Genomic DNA, 19,335 nt, shown 5'->3' on the forward strand with positions numbered 1-19,335 from the left:
TGCTCAATCCCCTAACTATGTCATGAGTGGCTACCTTTACAACTTCCATTACTTATATTCCAACATATTTCTTTCACAAAGTGAGTTAGAAAAACAACACTTATTTCTCAAAATACTAGATTTGAAACTGGATACACTCAAATATAAATTCAATACTTTGACCCCTGTCATCTCATGTAACAGGTACTGCAGAGGACAGCTTTTTGTGGAAAGTGAGTATGCTGCTTGGCAATTACTACATAGATAGTGTGGCAGTATTTGTCACTGCAGAATTATTAATGTAAACACCACAAACTTAAAAAAAAAAATTAAGGAGGAAAATCACTGACAGTTATGGTCATGAAATATTTTCACAGAATAAAAAAGTGTAATGGGGGATGCAAAACACAGAAACCGAACACGAGTATCAAATTTTATACCTGAATGGCTTCTTCCTGACTGAGACCTTAATTTAATTAAATAAGCCATGATGAGCTTGACAGCTTTCCTTGTCCGTATGAATTATTCTCATTTTAATAAATTCCTATAGTTCTTACTACTTAAATTTATTTTCTTTATCAAAATTGGCAACTCGCAACCTTTTAATTACTTTCTTCTGCATTTACGTATCGTAAAGACATACATGATTACACCTAGATACAGACATTTGTAAATATGTGATGGTGTTACAGGTACACAAAAGTAGTAAACTACTATTTGTATCACTGAAATCCAAATCTTCAGAGAAACAAGCTTTTGGGGTAATTTAAACAAATTTACATATATATGTTGCAGAAAATGGTTCTGACACATCATTTTTAAGTGCATATATGATTGAATGGGTTCTGATGGCTTGTCTACCGGAAAATCCTACAGCACTATTAGTTGGTGTGCCGTGCCAAGGTTACAATTCTGAATGTGGCCAACAACTTTAAATCAGTTTTGGATATCTATGTGCACTGTCATCGAGTTGCAGAATACAAAGCTTTAGAGACTAGACCTTGATGAAACACAGCCACTGTCTTGCATGTTTTTATTACATATTTCAGTCCCAGGTCACGCAAATGGTTTAATTACATATTGTGACTTATCCCCGGATCAACATCAAATCATACTTGAAACAGTATAGATGACACCACCATGCATAGACAAACCATGAGTAGCTACTTACTGTCCTGTCACTGTTAACATGACAATGCTACTTTTCAGGTTCTTTTTTTTTTTACCAATTTCAATGTATATTCACTGCTGGCCCAAAAAAAAAAAAAACATTCATGTTCAAATACAGATCCATATTTATAATTCTTTATACATAAAAATAAAATAGAAAGAAACATTCCACATGAGAAAAATATATTAAAAACCAAGATTCCATGACTTACCAAACGGGAAAGCGCTGGTAGATAGGCACAATAAAAAACACACAAACACACACACAAAATTTCGAGCTTTCGCAACCCCCGGTTGCTTCGTCAGGAAAGAGGGAAGGAGAGGGAAAGATGAAAGGATGTGGGTTTTAAGGGAGAGGGTAAGGAGTCATTCCAATCTCGGGAGCGGAAAGACTTACCTTAGGGGGAAAAAAGGACAGGTATACACTCGCAAACACATACATATCCATCCACACATATACAGACACAAGCAGACATCAAAGTCATTTATGATTAATGTGCAGTGCTGGGCTTCCTGATATTTGGTTTGTGGGGTGCTCAACTGCGCGGTTATTAGCACCCAGACAAAGTCCCAATTTTTACAAAAAAAAAAAATGGCTCTGAGCACTATGGGACTCAACATCTGAGGTCATAAGTCCCCTAGAACTTAGAACCACTTAAACCTAACTAACCTAAGGACATCACAAACACCCATGCCCAAGGCAGGATTCGAACCTGCGACCGTAGCAGTCCCGCGGTTCCGGACTGCAGCGCCAGAACCGCTAGACCACCGCGGCCGGCCCCAATTTTTACACAGTCCTCTTTTTTTCTCTCTCCACAATTCAATCTAGTGACTGTCACAAATGATGATGATGATGATGAGCTTCCTGCTATGAATGTTCTGATTATGATGACAATGGCAGTCACACTTAAAAACAACCCTTGAGGGACTACATTATCTTCCTCAGAACAGTTCACATAGGATATAGGTCAATTTGAGAAAAAGAAACACTAGAGGAAGGCAATAAACATGTAAGAACACAAGGCACATACATGTTGGTGTCTGTAAAATCACCACTCTTTCAACTATCTGAATTTAATATCTCCACAAATCATCACAGGTTTCTTTGCAAGAATATTGAGAAACAAAAAATAAATAGGGATCAGAAATGGTCTATTTACAAAAGCCTGTTGTATAGCCACAACACAAAAGTGTTTCCTATTAACAGCAATCTGTTAAAACATTTACAAAGCATGACTTTTGAACTTACACAAAAATCATGTAATATACTATAATGTATGTTATTAACAATGAGTGTTCTATTGTCTTTAGCATACAACACAGATTTTATTGTCGCCACAGAAAAAGCAGCCACTAGAAACACTGATCCTGGTGTCACTAAAGTCAAGGATGCCCCTTTTGTATCGGCGCTGAAGATACACTGAACCTAGAATATCTTTGGTACAGTTTGTAGAGTTTTATAGTGTGTCAAGAATTGAATTCTGACCTCACGAGGAAAGTATACAAAGCAGAGGCACAGGTAGAGCAGGTATATGACACATTTCTCAAAGATATATCATTCTGTTAACTCACAAGATAAATCGCCATTCATTTTTACAATTTTCAATATTGTCAACTTTTTAAGAGCAATGCTGAGGAACTAGAAACACGTGTTCTCTTCCAATAACAGCAGTAACATTCACAATTAATAAATATTACAATTTGGAAGTGGTGGTGAAATGGTTACTCATTTATAGTTTCAACATACGTGCATATAGCCCGTGTACATATGGTTGTCTAAAAATCACAAACGTGGAGTAACTCAGTCATAACCAGGTACTCCCCAGTTCATTTGGAAGTTTTCAATTGTGCAGCTCGATAACTACATTATGTTCCATTTTTAAGTTATTTTATGGAATTCATAATTGTGAGAAACAAATGCCTTATCACACACAGTCAAAGCAATGTCCAGAATTTACAACAATAGAGGAATGTTTTCCACATCATAATCCAGCCACAACTTCCTGAGCTTCAACCTGTCTAATCATTTAGCATATGAAATGTAAACTAGTAAATGTGGAAAATATTACCTCTGACTTACATACAATTTCTTTGTTGCAAGTATTTTGGAAATAAAGGTAGGAATAGAGTGTAAGATAGCACTTGTGGAGAGTAACTATTGCAAAGATACATCTTGATGGACATAGCACTTGTTGTTGCCTAGTGACAAACAGAAAGTAGCAAGAAGTTTACAACTGATGTACTTCTAAACCTGTAGTGTGTGTGTGTGTGTATGTGTGTGTGTGTGTGTGTGTGTGTGTGTGTGTGTGTGTCCTTACCGCTTCCCAGACCATTACGATTTATGAATTAGTAACACATATTACAGTGAAAAAGATATGACTTACTTTGCACCAAGTAATGTGCCCAGATGAGGGGCAAGACCTGGACTCTCACAGAGTAGGCGCAACGACACAATTGCATTGTTTTTCCGTTCTATGGGATCCACGACATACGAGTTGCTAGGACTTGCACCAGAAGTTGAACCTAATATAAACAACCACAACAGTTACAATATAGTATTTAACTGACAGCTGTGTAGAAGTGTATACAAAAAATACTTGCCACTTGCAGATGGTTTATTATTTGCAGCGTTTGATCCACCGAGCCCCATCAAGCTGTCTTCATCACCTGACGCAGGATCAAATGTTTCAGGAGGCCAGCTAAGGGTTGGAATAGGTTCATCTGAAATATGTTGATGTGCACTGCTGTCAACAGCCACTTCGCGTTCTGCAACAATAACTATAATTAATCCAGTAATTAATGTTTCAATTTGGGACTTTGCTGAGGTTGGAGGTAGGGAGGGAGAGAGAGAGAGAATGTATTTGCACAACATATTTACTCATTAAGTGAGCCACAGGAGCTGGGAAAAATTCGCAAACGAAGATAAGTACTTGTAATTATGACCAGAACAATATATGCAGATTTTATACCCTGATTTGCAAATTCCTGAGACAATTCTTTCTTTTGAAAACAATACTATGTGAATATCTTTGTAAGCATAGTTTAACAATATTACATCTGCGAAAACAATGTACTGGACTCTGAGTATGAAAAACCTAATCCAGAAATAGAACTGGAAGGACAATCTTTTAACAATGTATGCGAGTTTCCCATTTCCTGCTCCCATAATACAGGATACTGTGTTACAATAAACTTACAGCGTAATTCCGTAAGGTTGTACACCTCTTGCAGATATGTTCTCAAATAAGGCACACTTTAGCTTCCCACCCTGCACATACACTTCTAAGCTCAGTTGACAGAGTAATGTACATTTCACACTGAAGAGATGTTATGCAGAAAAACTGTTTCATAACAATTTCTTTCTATGACTAATCTTTTTTGTTCGCATATTCCTACAGCAGCTAATGTTTATAAAGATAAGTATCATTTACAGACACTTCTAACCAAAACCATGACACACTACCTTCAACTTCAATAACTAGAAAATGACATTAAGAATTAACTGTCAACATCTAAAAGGCAATGGCAAATCTGACTTAATACTTCAAACAACAAAAAATAATTTTTGAGGATCAGTTCAAGCAAGGCTACAATAATTTAAAATTCATGCACCTAAAATTTGACGTTTTCTTTGTTATACATCAGCAACAAAACAAAATGTTGTTGCTGCACTCCTGCACAATTATGTAACCTGCTGTTGCATGTTAAACAATTTCCTGAGCCTGTTCACGAACAAGATCTTCACTATGAAATAGTTATCATGGAATAATGCAAAATTATTCACGGGTGGGTACTGAACTAAGACAAAAAAACAGGACCCCACCGACATGTTGCATTGCAATACATCTTTCACTGCCACTCACCAGACCTCACAGCTGCTGTAGCTCTTCTCATCATCTCACGCAGGCTCACAGATCGTGAACCTAAGGCATTGGTGATCACGTTGATAGACTCTAGCCCCGAACTGTTGCTGTTACTGCCCTCTGAGGAGCAGAAAACACATTTGATATAGATGGAGGGGATCCATGGAAGTTTATTACGAAACATTTCTACAATATAAATGAAAGATCATTGCTATTTTGCCCATAAGTCTTTGGGAGCCAAGACAGAATAATATACAAATGTGTGAATACAGAAAAAGTTTTTCAAATTCATGCATACCAAGTAATCTTTTAAAAGCTATAATGAAACAAACATTGGAATCTATAAACAGTGCTCAGACCTGTGTTCTACGGAAAATGTGTACAAATGTCAGTAGTAAGGAACAGAGTGCATAAAACAGATTGGCACAGAGAATGAAACCACTTGTTAGTTCTTTTAAATTTTTTATACTTCTGTCTCATAAAATCAATATAACACATCTTGCATCCTGATAAATGATCTACCTCCCTCCTCCCATGAAATGGGATGTTTTTTGTAACAAACTATGAAGAATTGTGTTGTCTGCAGGGCAGAACCTACAAGATGTTTACCAAAATATAGAATCTACTGTCCCGGTCTTTGATCTCCAATGACAACAAGAATGAATCTTGTTTAGGGTTTGAGATTGTAATTTAGTAGGCGTATTTTAATGTTCAATGCATATTTTTAACTTACACTTTTGTTCCTATTCTAATCTCTGTATTTACAATGGGGTGTAATTATTTGTTTATTGTTACAAAATTAGTGATGAATGAAAGAACTGGTAATTTTAATATGATTTTATTACAATTCGACTTTCAAAACGGATTAGATTCAATTTTCATTACTGCAAGTTTTTTTTAAATACAAAATGACAAAAAACAACTTCCCATTATGGGCCATAGCCACTCTACAATATTTTTCTTTATTTCTTTCCTTAGCCTTCCTTCACATGAAATAACATTTTTTTCTTGTTTCTTAACTCCTTAAAATAAAATTTCGAGTTATCTCGTTTTTAATATTTTGACTGAAACTTAAAATCCTGAATAAACTCAGGCAACTTAAGAAAAAACAATTATATCCATTTCAGTGCTGATAGTTACTAGAAAGCATCTGGTACTACATTTGTAGCTTGGCTGCTGTGTTTTGATTGGGGCAGTTGCCTTTAGGTATCATCTCTACTGTGTGCTGCCTCGAATACCTGACGACAAAAGACACACTTGCAGACTCTCCTATATTGTTGTTTAAGCAATGCTTTCAAAAAAAAGGATTACTATACTGATCTTGAGTCTGACATTCAATTTAGCAACTCAAAAACTGAACCAGAGTCTGATGTTACTTCACTATAGACTGAAAGTGACTACAGTTTGACAGTTGAGTGACAAGTGCTTGCCAGTGGTACAAGAGAAATATATCAACTCTGCTCCGGACGGATGCCCTTCCTGTCGCCACCCCAAACCAACCAGGACGAAATTAGTGTACCACAGCTGTCTGCGTCTAGTGTAGGCCATGAAATAGTGCGAACATTTTGCTAATGTCTGCGAATCGTGTAACTGAGGCGGACATGGGGGACGAGCCTGGTATTCACCTAGTGGGATGTGGAAAACCACCTGAAAACCACATCCAAGATGGCTAGCTCACTGGCCCTCATCGTGAATCCGTCGGGCGGATTCGATCCAGGGCCAGCGTCCCTACTTGAGTCTAGGAAACAGTATATTAGCGCCCTCAGCTAACCTGGCGGGTACAGGAATCTACTGATCCATTGTGAAATACATTGTTAGACTTCAAAGCTACACAGAAACTAAACAAAATTACTTTCACGTTTCAAGATATTTTAGTCAAGAGTCCAGTGCTGAAGTATACGCATGAGTTTTATTACTGATGATGTCTACATGTAGTGTCATTCATTATACAATGTTTTTCATTAATGAAAGATTATTATTTTTTGGAATATAATTTGAAAAAATCCTTAAGGGGTTAAAGGAAAAAAGTTAAACATGCAAATTAACAATACTTTCCCCTGTCAACTACACAATACCATCTGATACTGTGCACAAAATAAAACAGAACGAGATTGCAAATTCAATCTTTAAAAACAGAATGGATGTCATTCACACAGTGCAACATTGCACTAAGAAGCAGGAAAATTTTTGGCTCTTTTTCCATTTATTTAATGAATACGAAACAGTCACCAAAGAGAACAACTAAGGAAAGTCTAGCTTCAGACAATTCAGTTCTAAATGGTGCTGTCACATTAAGCATAAAACCATGCCACCTGCACATATTTTCTTGGTCACATCCAGAGATGGCAGAGAATACATCATGTAATAGAGAACTTTTCTTATAGATGAAGTGTGACTGATGCAAAACTTCTGTGAAAAATGGCAGCAGCTACCTATCTGTGACACATCACCCCCCCCCCCCTCCCACACATACACACACTTCTATTGTCAATGCTATGAATCCATGGCTATAATACAGGCTTTAAAAAAGACTAAATCTATTACAAAGTCGTCATTTTTTTCCGTCTTTCCCTTAGTTACTTTAAATTCGTGGAGGTATGTAGCATCTATGCAACTAAATGAAGGCAGTTTGTTTATTGCCATACGCATTTTGCTTCTTTTATTTGGGAAGCATCATCCGTGGCCTGAAATACATGTTTCCTTTTACACCTACAATAAACGTATTATGTGGTAGATATAATATGCTGCTATATTTTATTTTGTTGTTTTTTTCTCATGTTTTTTAGATTAGAATCAACTTTTGTAGCCCAAGTTCCATAATGTGAATTTATCGTTCGGTGTTACTTACGATTTCCAGCACTGTTATGGAACTTGTGCAACAAAAGTTGATTCTAACCTAAAAAACAAGAGAAAAACACGACAAAATAATTATACGAACCATATAATACATTTACTGTGCGTATAAAAGAAAACATGTATTTTTCAACAAGATGGGGCACTCCACCACTTGAGTTGGCAAATGTGTGAAAATCTGAATGAAACTCTGCCAAGCTGTTGGATTGGTCATCAAACAGCCAGCAATTGCGCTTCTCAGCTGGCATCCTGTCACTGGATCAGCTGCCCTGTGACTTGTCCCTGAAGAGTTTCATTACGAACAATGTTTATGCAACAACGCTATCACAGCGTCTAGAAGAGTTGGAAAACCAGATCCGTACTGCCATTAGACATCAGTGATGATGTACACGTTTACCCAAGTATGGGACGAACTAGAAGTGTGTCACAAGTTCCATTGTTGTATGCCTTACAGTTTAATAAATGTGTGTTTGAAATACATATATTCTTTTTCAAAAACCCATATCTCTCTTTTACTAGGCCATTTTCCAAGTCATAAGTTTTGTTTTGAACACATGCAATTTTCGTGATAATTTGGAAAGCAAAAGACGAATGATCTCCCTTCCTTCTTAAGCTTCCCCAACATATCCCCTTGCCTTTCTTGATGATGGAACTATTAATTCAGAAAGCAAATTATTGTGTCCTTTCACAAATGTCTTGTTAGCAGTATTACACATTTTGCCTCTTGACGGTGAGTACAGATTAAACAACGGAAACTCCAAGTAGGATTATCAACAATATAGGAAAAGACAGATTGCTACTTACCATAAAGAAGACAGGTCAAGTTACAGACAAGCACAATTAAAAGACACTCACTCATACCTTTCAGCCACGGCCTTCATCAGTAAAAGACGTACACTACACGCGCACACCAATTGTTCTCCATCCTTGTTCGGTGTGTGTGTGTGTGTGTGTGTGTGTGTGTGTGTGTGTGTGTGTGTGTGTGTGTGTGTGTGTCACTGACGAAGGAACTGGCCAAAAGCTATATGTGAGTATCTTAACTGTGCCTGTCTGCAACTTGACACGTCCTTTTTTATGGTAAGTAGCAATCTGTCTTTTCCTACATTATTTTTTCAACAAAATTTTTCTTTGATGTAAACCACAATTGCCATATTTGGCAACTACACAATGGTTATGGACCAATCCCTTATCAAAATACCTCTGGTTTAACTGTTAGACCATCATTGTAAAATGAGGTTACTCTAGAGCAAGTACTACTTTCTCATTGAACCTCCACACAATGTACCATGTTGTTTCCGACGGTATACAACAGTCTACATACTTCGGAGCAAAAGCATCAAATTAAACTGAAGAATAAACATAAAGTGCCCCATCTCGGCTGAAGTGGGTAGCACCCTCGTTAACCACCTCTGCACTGCATGTTTGTTGACACAGAAGAGGTAACAAACCACAAGAAACAGTTTCAACACTACTGTACATAATGACCATTTATAGGCTGAATTAACAGGATGAAGCCTGTGGGGACAGAGGTGGAGTGGGGAACAAAAACAGATCGAAAACTCATTGTGGTTTAATGAAACTATGAATTAATTCACCAATTCTTACCTTGTTCTCCATCCTTGTTCGATGTCGGTGCACACATTGTAACACAAGCATGCAGAATGTTCCTGTTGCCATCACAACGTTCATTTAATATAGCATCTGAAAAGGTAAAAATCATTTTTATACATATATATTTATTTGCACAAAAATTATATATACATTCCACACAAATTGGATACTATATTAAACTTCTACAAAGTTTGTAGATGCTGTGTTGCTGAGCTACTTACCAATTGTCCGTGAGTCGAGTGACGAGAGAACAGAACGAACACCTTCCAGGTCGCAGCGTAACAGCCTAGGTAAAAGCAACTGCGGTTCTACAGCCAACGCTAGCACGGCAACCTGGCTACGCAACGAGCCTCCGAGAGCTACAGTTCCAGCACCGATGCATCGAACAGGAGGCAGATCTAGCCATTGAGGATCACGGATGCTGTCAGCACAGTCTCGTGCCAGAGGGTACAGAGTACTGTTCCCGTCACGTAAGATCACCACATTTTCACTACCCTGTTTTTAAAATACAGACTTTGAAAAGATCTCAATGTTAAGACACTTTACACTGCTCTCAATACAGATCCTTAATGAAACATGTTATCAACAACTTGGCTTGACAAATAGTATTAAACTTTAAAAATGAATCACGACAACAATTTTAACAAAGTGTTCTGGTTGACTATAAACGATGACTACGATAATAGACCACAATTCACTGTTATACAGCTAACTGGAGAGTTTATTTCAAGTCACAGTACATTTATAATTTTCATAATTTTCTTTTCCTTCACCTATAAATAACTTACCTGTAAATCTCAAAAAACCAAAATCACATTACACCACTTACAAAGAGAGGTCCCTTGCAGCTGGATCAACTTTTCTGAAATGACCCATATGATGCTGTAGTTTTAGGTTCCAGGTATCACACCCTGCAGCCATTCATCAAAGTGTGCCCTCGTTTGCAAGTAATCAACAAAAAAGAATTTTGCCCGATGCTCTAGACACTTAAATATAAATGTGTTATGTAGAGTAGCGACGTAGCACAATCGTTAAGATACTTTCCTGATGTGCAAAAGGTTGTGGGTTAGAATCTCGTCGGGTGCTTTTAAATTTTATATTTTTAAATCTTTATTGGTATGACTTTGATTATTACTTTTATTCACTTAATTGGTTTAAATGTATTTTTTTATTTCTGATCCTTTACCATGTGATTTTCATCATTGTGAACTTTTTCATTTGCTCTCATATTTTTCCTTTTTGTTTGGAATCTTAGTCAATGTGATTTTAATTATTAAGTAAGACATTTTATGGATGGAAATTGTAAAACAAATATTTGAAACATAACTTTTTATGAGGAAAATGATGGGGTAAAGGATTAGAAATAAAAAATTACATTTAAACAAATTAACTGAATAATAAGTCATATCAATAATGATTTACACACAAATAATTTCAAAGTACTGAGGAGATTCAAAAGTACTGAAGAGATTCTGATGCAAACCTTCTGCATGTCAGGAATGTACACTCCTGGAAATGGAAAAAAGAACACATTGACACCGGTGTGTCAGACCCACCATACTTGCTCCGGACACTGCGAGAGGGCTGTACAAGCAATGATCACACGCACGGCACAGCGGACACACCAAGAACCACGGTGTTGGCCGTCGAATGGCGATAGCTGTGCAGCATTTGTGCACCGCCGCCGTCAGTGTCAGCCAGTTTGCCGTGGCATACGGAGCTCCATCGCAGTCTTTAACACTGGTAGCATGCCGCGACAGTGTGGACGTGAACCGTATGTGCAGTTGACGGACTTTGAGCGAGGGCGTATAGTGGGCATGCGAGAGGCCGGGTGGACGTACCGCCGAATTGCTCAACACGTGGGGCGTGAGGTCTCCACAGTACATCGATGTTTTCGCCAGTGGTCGGCGGAAGGTGCACGTGCCCGTCGACCTGGGACCGGACCGCAGCGACGCACGGATGCATGCCAAGACCGTAGGATCCTACGCAGTGCCGTAGGGGACCGCACCACCACTTCCCAGCAAGTGAGGGACACTGTTGCTTCTGGGGTATCGGCGAGGACCATTCGCAACCGTCTCCATGAAGCTGGGCTACGGTCCCACACACCGTTAGGCCGTCTTCCACTCACGCCCCAACATCGTGCAGCCCGCCTCCAGTGGTGTCGCGACAGGCGTGAATGGAGGGATGAATGGAGACATGTCGTCTTCAGCGATGAGAGTCGCTTCTGCCTTGGTGCCAATGATGGTCGTATGCGTGTTTGGCGCCGTGCAGGTGAGCGCCACAATCAGGACTGCATACGACCAAGGCACACAGGGCCAACACCCGGCATCATGGTGTGGGGAGCGATCTCCTACACTGGCCGTACACCACTGGTGATCGTCGAGGGGACACTGAATAGTGCGCGGTACATCCAAACCGTCATCGAACCCATCGTTCTACCATTACTAGACCGGCAAGGGAACTTGCTGTTCCAACAGGACAATGCACGTCTGCATGTATCCCGTGCCACCCAACGTGCTCTAGAAGGTGTAAGTCAACTACCCTGGCCAGCAAGATCTCCGGATCTGTCCCCCATTGAGCATGTTTGGGACTGGATGAAGCGTCGTCTCACGCGGTCTGCACGTCCAGCACGAACGCTGGTCCAACTGAGGCGCCAGGTGGAAATGGCATGGCAAGCAGTTCCACAGGACTACATCCAGCATCTCTACGATCGTCCCCATGGGAGAATAGCAGCCTGCATTGCTGCGAAAGGTGGATATACACTGTACTAGTGCCGACATTGTGCATGCTCTGTTGCCTGTTTCTATGTGCCTGTGGTTCTGTCAGTGTGATCATGTGATGTATCTGACCCCAGGAATGTGTCAATAAAGTTTCCCCTTCCTGGGACAATGAATTCACGGTGTTCTTATTTCATTTTCCAGGAGTGTATCTTAACCACTATGTTACACCACAATTCTGAACAAATACTATTACAAGCATTTCAGCTTCTAGAGAGCAGAGGTTTCCAAACAGTGATAGCAGTACACAAGGCCATTTAAATGGTACATGTACAATTATATTAAACACATACTTATATAAGTAAAATTATTCTGTCTTATTACTTTATTTTTAAAGTAAAATGACATTAAGAAAACTGACTGATCAAAAGAGCGTCTGTTTAATTTAAAGAAAATGGATTTAGTGCATGTGCATGTTTTGGACTGTACACAGAAGACAGAAGTTCTGATTGTATCTTTCTCATTCCACCCTTCATTAGTTGTCACAGCATTAGCCAGGAATGATTCATCTTGTTTTAAAGATAGTTGATCAGGTCTTATCGGTTGGCATTCGAAATATAGGGTGCATAGCTAAAGTATGACCCTGGGGTACCCGTTATTCGCGTTTCTTCCTGTTCCATTCATGTATGGAGCAAGGGTAGAATGATTATTTAAATGCCTCTCTGTGTGCAGTAATTATTCTAATGTTATCCTCATGATCCCTATGTGAGTCATACATAGGGGATTGTATTATATTCCTAGAGTAATCATTTAAAGCCAGCTCATGAAACTTCATTAGCTGACTTTCTCGGGATAGTTTACATCAATCTTCAACAGTCTTCCAGTTCAGTTCCTTCAGTGTCTGTGACACTCCCCACAGATTAAAAAAATCTGTCACCATTCGTGCTGCTCTTCTCCATCTACATTAAATACCCCCCGTTAGTGCTATTTGGTATGGGTCCCATACACTTGAGCAGTATGCTAGGATCGTTGCACGAGTACCGTATTTACTCGAATCTAAGCCGCACTTTTTTTCCGGTTTTTGTAATCCAAAAAACCGCCTGCGGCTTAGAATTGAGTGCAAAGTAACCGGAAGTTATGTAAAATGTTGGTAGGTGCCGCCACAATTAACTTCTGCCGTCGAATATATGTAGCGCTACAAAGGCATGCTTTGCAGACACAAAGATAAATACTGCCGCCAAAACCTCTGCGTCAGTAAATAAATTAAGGTGGAAGACGAGATTTTTTTCTCCGCCACGAGTTTTGACCACTGCACTTTCATACATTATCCAACGAAGTAAATACAAATTCCGTATTGTTCATCTTTGAATGTAGCAGCCTTTCAATGTACTACGAAAATCCGACTGGCAAGACTGTTTGGGATGCTAAGATGACTCTAATTTCTGTGTAGAATGTAATGTACTAAAGAGGCGTCTGCAAAGATTTTCAAACGAAGAAAAATTTTCGCTAAACTCTCCTTCACATCTTCTATCACACTCAGTCTATTATTTGGTTCTTGTTGATTATTATCAAAGAAAGCAGCAGTGTAAGTAACAACAAATAACAGTCTCTTGCCATTTTTTTTTTAAATTGGAAGCGGCGGTAGCGCGCACAAAAGCAAGACATGCCGCGAGCGGCAACAGGTCGTAAACACTCATTATCAAAATGCGACAATCAATGCATGACACAGTTAATTAATGCATTTTCAGCTTAGAGTGACGTAAACATCTATAACAAGGAGAATGGCCCTTATCAGATCAAAGAAAAATAAGCAATCAATTCAAACCAGACGAAGCACGTGAAAAAGGAAGGGTACCCGTATAAATCCGGACAGAGCGCCTGACGCATAGCAATGGCTACCTGGTAAAGCTTAACTGCTAAGCTTATGACTCGAACCAAACTACTGTAGCTGTATCGTCATTCATTCGACCTAAATTGTGTCTCATATTACAATGGACCAACTTTGTTTCGATTTGGAGGTGCAGCCTAAAACTTTTCTCTCCTCTTGAATTTCGAGTCTCAAATTTCAGGTGCGGCTTAGATTCGGAAAATTTTTTTTCCTTAATTTCGAGTCTTATTTTTCAGGTGCGGCTTAGATTCGAGTAAATACGGTAATTTGTAAGCAATCTACTTTGTAGACTGACTGTACTTCCCCAGTATTCTACCATTAAACTGAAGTCTGCCAATAAACTGAAGTCTACCACTTGCTTTACCCGCAACTGAGACAATGTGATCATTCCATATCACATCCCTACAAAGTGTTACCTCTAGGTTTTTATACGAGTTGGTCAATTCCAAAAGTGACTCTTTGATATTAAAGGAAAAAGACAGATTGCTACGTACCGTAAAGAAGACACATCAAGTTGCAGACAGGCACAATTACAAGACACTCACATAAAGCTTTCGGCCACAGCCTTCATCAGTAAATGACACACACACACACACACACACACACACACACACACACAGACACACACAATCAAGCAAACCTTACACACATATGACCACTATCTCCAGCCACTTCTGTCAAACTGCAACACGAATACGCTGAATGGGCCTTTACAAACAGACACTATCCCCCAGACAGAGTTCACAAACAGATTTTCCATACAATACCCCACAAACTCCCGATTCTCCCACCACCCCCCAAGAACCAGCCACAAAGGAGTGACCCCTTCATCACCTAATACCACTCACAACTGTAACAACCAAACTATATCCTTTGTCAGGGGTTTTGTTATCCATCATCATCTGAAATGAATGACACCCTACCCCAGATCCTTCCACCCCTCCTAAAGTGGTGTTTCGTCACCCACCCAACCTCCATAACATCCTAGTCATTATGTTTAAGAGGATGGATGGTCACCACCAAACTGTGGCCAAGAGCAAAGTGGACCACTCTGTGCCACAATATGCAGCTGTACATAACATACTTGATTTCAACAGCTGCTTTACAACGCAGGCCATCTGACCCTCCCATCCACCACTAGCTTTCCTGAACAAAATAATCCCAGCCTCAACCTACCATTAGCTTACTCTCCTCACACGCTCCACCAAATTGTTTCCACTACCTGTCCTGTCACCTCCTCTGAATTTATCTCCCCTCATCCTCATTGTGCACTGCTTTCTGCTCGTGAATCCACCGGTCTTTTCCTTCCTCTGTTCCTCTCCTTTCCGCTCCCCATTTTGCCCCCTCCTCTCTCCCCCATATAGCCTCCCAACACTGTGCCTATCAGCCCTGTCCCACACGCTACTGTCTCTGCATGCTCCTTCAGGCAATGCCGATTCCTCTTCCCCCACCTGTACCCTGCTATCCCTCTCCCCTTCCCCAGCCCACACTGCTCTCAAACCCTGCTATTCCTCTCCCCTTCCCCCCACCCACACTACTCCCGTTCAATGTGTTTCTGTTGTTGTCTGGCCAATGGTCACAGGAAGTAGTAATGTGTGTGTGTGTGTGTGTGTGTGTGTGTGTGTGTGTGTGTGCGCGCGCGCGTACTTGTGTGAGTTTCTCTTTTCTGAAGAAGGCTTTGGCCAAAAGCTACAATGGAACAATCTTTTCATCGTGCCTGTCTGCCAACTCTGTCATCTTTGCGGTGAGTAGCAATCTGTCCTCTTCGCAATACAGTTTAGAGAAAGAGTTTTTATCAACAAACTACTTTAGTCAAATGCTACAGCAGAAAACATTTTCAATATGACTGACCTTTATTTGTTAAAAGTAGGTATTCCTTTGCAAAAAATGTGTTGCTGTCTGTGCAGATGGGGCCAAGGTAATGTATTGTCACAGGGTTGGCAACAAAAGTGAATGAAAGTTGAACTGATGTTGACGCACACACTGTGTAACACACCGAGAAGCACTTGCTTCTAAGGATATGTATGATACTCTTCATATTGTTTTGACAAATCTGTGAAAGTTACACACTTCACCAAAATAAAGGCTCTAAACTTGCAGCCATTCATGCTGTTGTGTGAAAATCTTGGAAGTAAATTTAAAAGTTAACTTCTTCATACTGTGTCGTTTGCCCACACATTTCAAATTCGCGATGCGGCCTATCGGCTGTTGGTAGCCAATTTCCACTGGTGGGAATGGGCAGCTACTTGGGCACGAGACCAGAGCCACGCTGGCAGAGTGGGAGAAACAGAACGGTGGGCAGGTGACTGGGTCTTTGAAGGCATGGTGAAGAAAACAAATGCTGTCAACGTGGAGAAGGGGAACTGCACTGAAAACTACTAACCAACGCTGTGGGACGCTGTGGTGGACTTTGGAGCTGCACTGGTTATATACAGGCCTGAGTGAACCAGAGTATGCAAGACGGATTATTAGTCTTGTTTACAGACACGTGGGCAACATGGAGTGTTTGGTACAGTGAGAAATAAGGTACTGTGCATCATGTCTATGGTCTTAGTGCAGAACGCAAGAGTGGTGGCACCATGGCAGTAATTCTATTTTAATATTTCTAAGTCCGAATAGCCTGCTGGTGGTATTTATCAGATAAGAGTCTCCAACTGGTAATGTGTGACAGATGTGCTGGTTCAGGTTTGACTGTTTGTAACTGAACTACTCTGTGACACAAGGGCAAGCCCTTCGATCCAAGAAAAACCAAGTAACTTGTTGGTTCACTAATTTGTAAATTGCATTTTTAGGGGATACTGTCAAAGCACTGGTGTGTGAGAATTGTCTATTGCAAACATCACGAGTGTTTCATTGTGGGGTTGCTGTTATTGTATATTTATGCATGTTTTATCTTTTGATAAAGCCTTAGTTAAAAGTGTTACTTTGGTCAGGGAAAATTAAGATTAAACTAATTGGTTTTTTTTTTTAAGAGAAATGTTAAGATCCAATTTAACGTGTTACCTTTTCGACAAGAAAGATATTAAGATTAAGTAAAATTTCCTGCTTTGATAAGAGAAAGCTCTAGATGCGATGGGATTTTTGTTTCCTTGCTTCACTAGCAGTAATATTTTATAATGTTTTAACTTCATCTTTTTTCTTTTAAAAGAACTGAGAAATTTTAAAGAAAAACTATTTCCTTATCATAATTAAATTCTGAGTATCATTTTCCCTGATCAGTAAATTCTGGGTATCACCTTCACCAGAATAACTATGTGTGTGTTGTGTCAAGAAGAATTTTGACTTGTAAATTTTGTTTAAAAGAATCACTGTACTATGAAAGTATTCCTTGTGAATAAATGCACAGAGTTAAGGTCCAACCTCTGTGTGTGTGTGTGTGTGTGTGTGTGTGTGTGTGTGTGTGTGTGTGTGTGTAAGCTTAGGGATTGATGACCTTAGCAGTTAAGTCCCGTTAAGATTTCACACACATTTGAACACATTTTATTTTACACATCTAGTTCTGCAAGACAACCTCTAGAGGAGCAAATCTCCATGGTCATAAAACGGGTCAATAAATGAAAAATTAACATCAGAAAGTTAGTAATAAATAAAATTTACACAGATCCTACGCAGATACCAGGCTGCTAAATATATAAGTTAGTGTAATCAACAATATAACACAGATGTTTGCCTAATTTTTTTTCACGAATTCAATGACACAACAGGAGCAAGTTGTCAGTAAATTCCTTGGTGTGGACTTGAAACTAAGAGAATTACTACTAAGATTTTTTAATTCCTGTTGTAGCTCATTGAAAATCAATTCAACACAATCAATATAACTTTCTGATATTGAATCTACAGAGATATGGTCCATGTCCCATCAGGAAGTAGATCATGCCCTTCACAGAAATTTGATGACAATGCATGTTCTGCAACATCTGATAGAATACCACACACTCCTCCTCCCTCGTACTGGTAGTGTCCCAGATTGTCATTCATCAGTCATCTACATTTTAAGCTCCTCCTTGTGAGTGTTAGTTTAGTATTTACTTCCCTAGCTTTCCAAAATTGGCCTTTCAGAGCCAATATTCGGCATACCTTCTTCTGATCTGTAGGTCGATCGGATATATTAGAAGTAACGCTAAGAGTCCTCCTACTGATTTTGCCTGGTAGGCATGAGAGATAATTTTAAGGTAGTCGTGCTACGTTCTTCAGAAGATTTGAAGAGATTTCTTGCTGAATTTAGATTGCTCACACATGTGCACCAAAAGTAATTACAGATGTTAGCTACGGCGCATCATGATAAAGTTCACTGGGATTCAGTGGTAAACTAATATTTTTTGTTGCAATACAGCTACTTTGTAAACAAGCTCAGAAAGAAAATTTCCACATACTTCAAAAATGTGAACATTTGATGCATACCTTCAGCCAGATATACACCGCAGATAAAAAAATTAGTACGTCTGGAAATAAGACATCTATTTTTATTCGAAGACGGCATATGCCACCAAGGGGATAGTAGATGTACTTATAACAGTTCAACATTGTCCGCCAACAGATGGCATATTGGCATAGCTACAAGAGAACCTCTTCATAGGAAATGTTCACAGCGAGAAGACTCACCATGGTGGAAACTTGTGAAGCATGCAGGCAACCACGCTCTCATGCTTCCTACAGCTAACAGAGCAAGTTTGAAAGGTATCAAATTGTGGCCTTCTGAGCGGCGGGATGATCCTTTCAGAGAATCATATACAAGTTGGACGCCCTGCATCAGTCATGCAATGATGCTGGTATCAGTGATCACGTGAACATTCTCACATGCATAGACAAGATTATGGACATCCACACATGTATTGTATGGGCAGCAGTACCAGATTGTACAGCTAACACAATATACATAAGAGGGCTTGTAGGCACAGGCATGTCAACAAAAACTGTTGCGAACCACTTATTAGCAGTGGAACTACAGCCACACACACCTCTAACTCGTCTTCCATTCACACCACAGCATCGACATGCATGGCTTGATTGGCACCATCGGAGGATCACTTGGAAGATAGAATGGCACACTGCGGTCTTCAGCGATGAAAGCGGATTCTGCCTGTACACAAAATGATGGTCACTTGTGTGTATAGCGTAGACCTGGTGAGAACTATCTTGCAGAGTGCATTTGCCCAAGACACACTGCCCCACCCCAAACCTTATGGTGGTGTTTCTGGATGGGATGCTAACCAGCACTTGGTATGTGCAGAATGTTATTAGATCCACTCTTTTG

At 39.7% G+C, this 19,335-nt stretch overlaps 1 protein-coding gene across 1 annotated transcript in view; it reads right to left on the reverse strand.

Annotated features, from left to right (window-relative positions):
* The window catches only part of LOC126161352 (E3 ubiquitin-protein ligase UBR5), a 349,964-nt gene that overhangs the window by 252,699 nt on the left and 77,930 nt on the right, over nt 1–19,335 (reverse strand). The window contains exons 14-18 of the mRNA XM_049917120.1: nt 9,698–9,971; nt 9,471–9,566; nt 5,013–5,132; nt 3,751–3,915; nt 3,534–3,672 (exon numbers count right to left, since the gene is read on the reverse strand). Of these exons, the coding sequence (XP_049773077.1) occupies nt 3,534–3,672; nt 3,751–3,915; nt 5,013–5,132; nt 9,471–9,566; nt 9,698–9,971 (794 nt within the window). The remainder of the gene's footprint in view (nt 1–3,533; nt 3,673–3,750; nt 3,916–5,012; nt 5,133–9,470; nt 9,567–9,697; nt 9,972–19,335) is intronic.

Source organism: Schistocerca cancellata, chromosome 2 (genome assembly GCF_023864275.1).
Source record: "Schistocerca cancellata isolate TAMUIC-IGC-003103 chromosome 2, iqSchCanc2.1, whole genome shotgun sequence".
Taxonomy (NCBI): Eukaryota; Metazoa; Arthropoda; class Insecta; order Orthoptera; family Acrididae; genus Schistocerca; species Schistocerca cancellata.